The sequence below is a fragment of the Crocodylus porosus genome, unplaced genomic scaffold (genome assembly GCF_001723895.1).
Source record: "Crocodylus porosus isolate Cpor-Errol unplaced genomic scaffold, CroPor_comp1, whole genome shotgun sequence".
In the NCBI taxonomy this organism is placed as follows: Eukaryota; Metazoa; Chordata; order Crocodylia; family Crocodylidae; genus Crocodylus; species Crocodylus porosus.
In genome coordinates this window covers 11,044,441-11,045,748 of record NW_017728913.1, presented here as the reverse complement: position 1 = coordinate 11,045,748, position 1,308 = coordinate 11,044,441, and the positions used below count along the sequence as shown (strand labels likewise).

The 1,308-nt window shown below is 47.6% G+C and overlaps 1 protein-coding gene across 1 annotated transcript in view; it reads left to right on the top strand.

The window, feature by feature from the left end:
* The window catches only part of TMEM154 (transmembrane protein 154), a 23,868-nt gene extending 23,012 nt beyond the window's left edge, over positions 1 to 856 (top strand). Inside the window, exon 7 of the mRNA XM_019534479.1 lies at positions 645 to 856. Within this exon, the coding sequence (XP_019390024.1) occupies positions 645 to 687 (43 nt within the window). The 3' untranslated portion in view covers positions 688 to 856. The remainder of the gene's footprint in view (positions 1 to 644) is intronic.
* Positions 857 to 1,308: the final 452 nt, after the last annotated feature.

Here is a 1,308-nt window from a genome sequence, read left to right as displayed (position 1 = left end):
CGAGCCCTGGGGGACCCCACTACCCACATCCATCCAGGTCGAAAATGATCCATCCACCACCACTCTCTGGGTGCGGCCCTCCAGCCAGTTGGTGACCCATTTGACTGTGTAATGAGAATGGGGTGAGAGACAGTGTCGAAGGCCTTCTGAAAGTCCAGGAAGACTATGTCCACTGCTACCCCTGCATCTATGTGTGACAATATAGACAACTGATTTTTATCCCAAAATTATTGTTCTAGGACAGTAGTTCTCTAGCTTTTGAGACTTGAGGAAAATACCAGCTCCTAGTTTTCATTCCTTTTTTAACTACAGAAAAATAAACAGAGCAATTATTCCATTGCAAAGAACTCAGAAAGACCACAACAGTTCAGAAAGTTTTTAACTCTAAGGATTCCCATTTGAAATCTCTGGGTTTGTTTGGGTTTCAAGTTTGCACACCTAGCAGTGCTAACGTTGTGTGGCATTGCGCGGCACCCTTGAAAGGTCCTCAAGGCACCCCAAGATGCCATGACAGCCTGATGGAAAATCACAGCTCTAGGGTATTTGTGAAATTCTGACCACCCTGTTTTGTATTTTAAAAGTTTCTTTTACAACACTGAAAATAAGAAAATTAACTCTTCCCCCCCCCCCTTTTTTTATGATAGCTTGGATTCTGGAGCCCAAGATACACTCACTGAGACACTGTGAAAAGGTATTACATTCAAGATCCCTGCTCCTTTTCTTTTATTATGTAATAGATCAGAAGGGAGAAAAACTGAAAAGCTGTGGGATGCAAAGATAACTGCAAACCCTGTGTCTTAGAGTAGATTTAACATATATGTTTGCTTGCTAGGCCTACAGCACTGTTAAACAAGGAATGTAGTACCAAAGGTTTCTTTAGCAGAGGGTGGTCCAACCCATGGTCTGTGGGCTGAAGAGTTCAGCTGAGGCCCTGGGACTCCCATCAGGCCACCATTTCCCCCCAGCCCCCATCACTCCAGTGACAATGGCAGCCAGAGTTTCCAGGCTCTCCCTGTTTTGAATTTGCCCTTCTGTTTCCCTCCCTTCTCCAGCTTCTGTTTCCTGGCCTCAGCCTAGAGGGTGGGGCAGGGTGGCATGGGGAGCTGGGAGTGAGGTTGGGGCCATGCAGATGCACAGCACAGAAGCTGGCAGGAGTGTAGGCCTTGTGAATGAACAATGCAATGATGGGGCGAGAGGCATGCAGTGTAATTGTAAGCATCTGCATGGCTTGCAGCCCAGGGGCCTACAGCCCACCCTCGTACAACCCACTCAGTGTGTGGCCTCCATTGGTGTGGCCCAAGAGGCCTG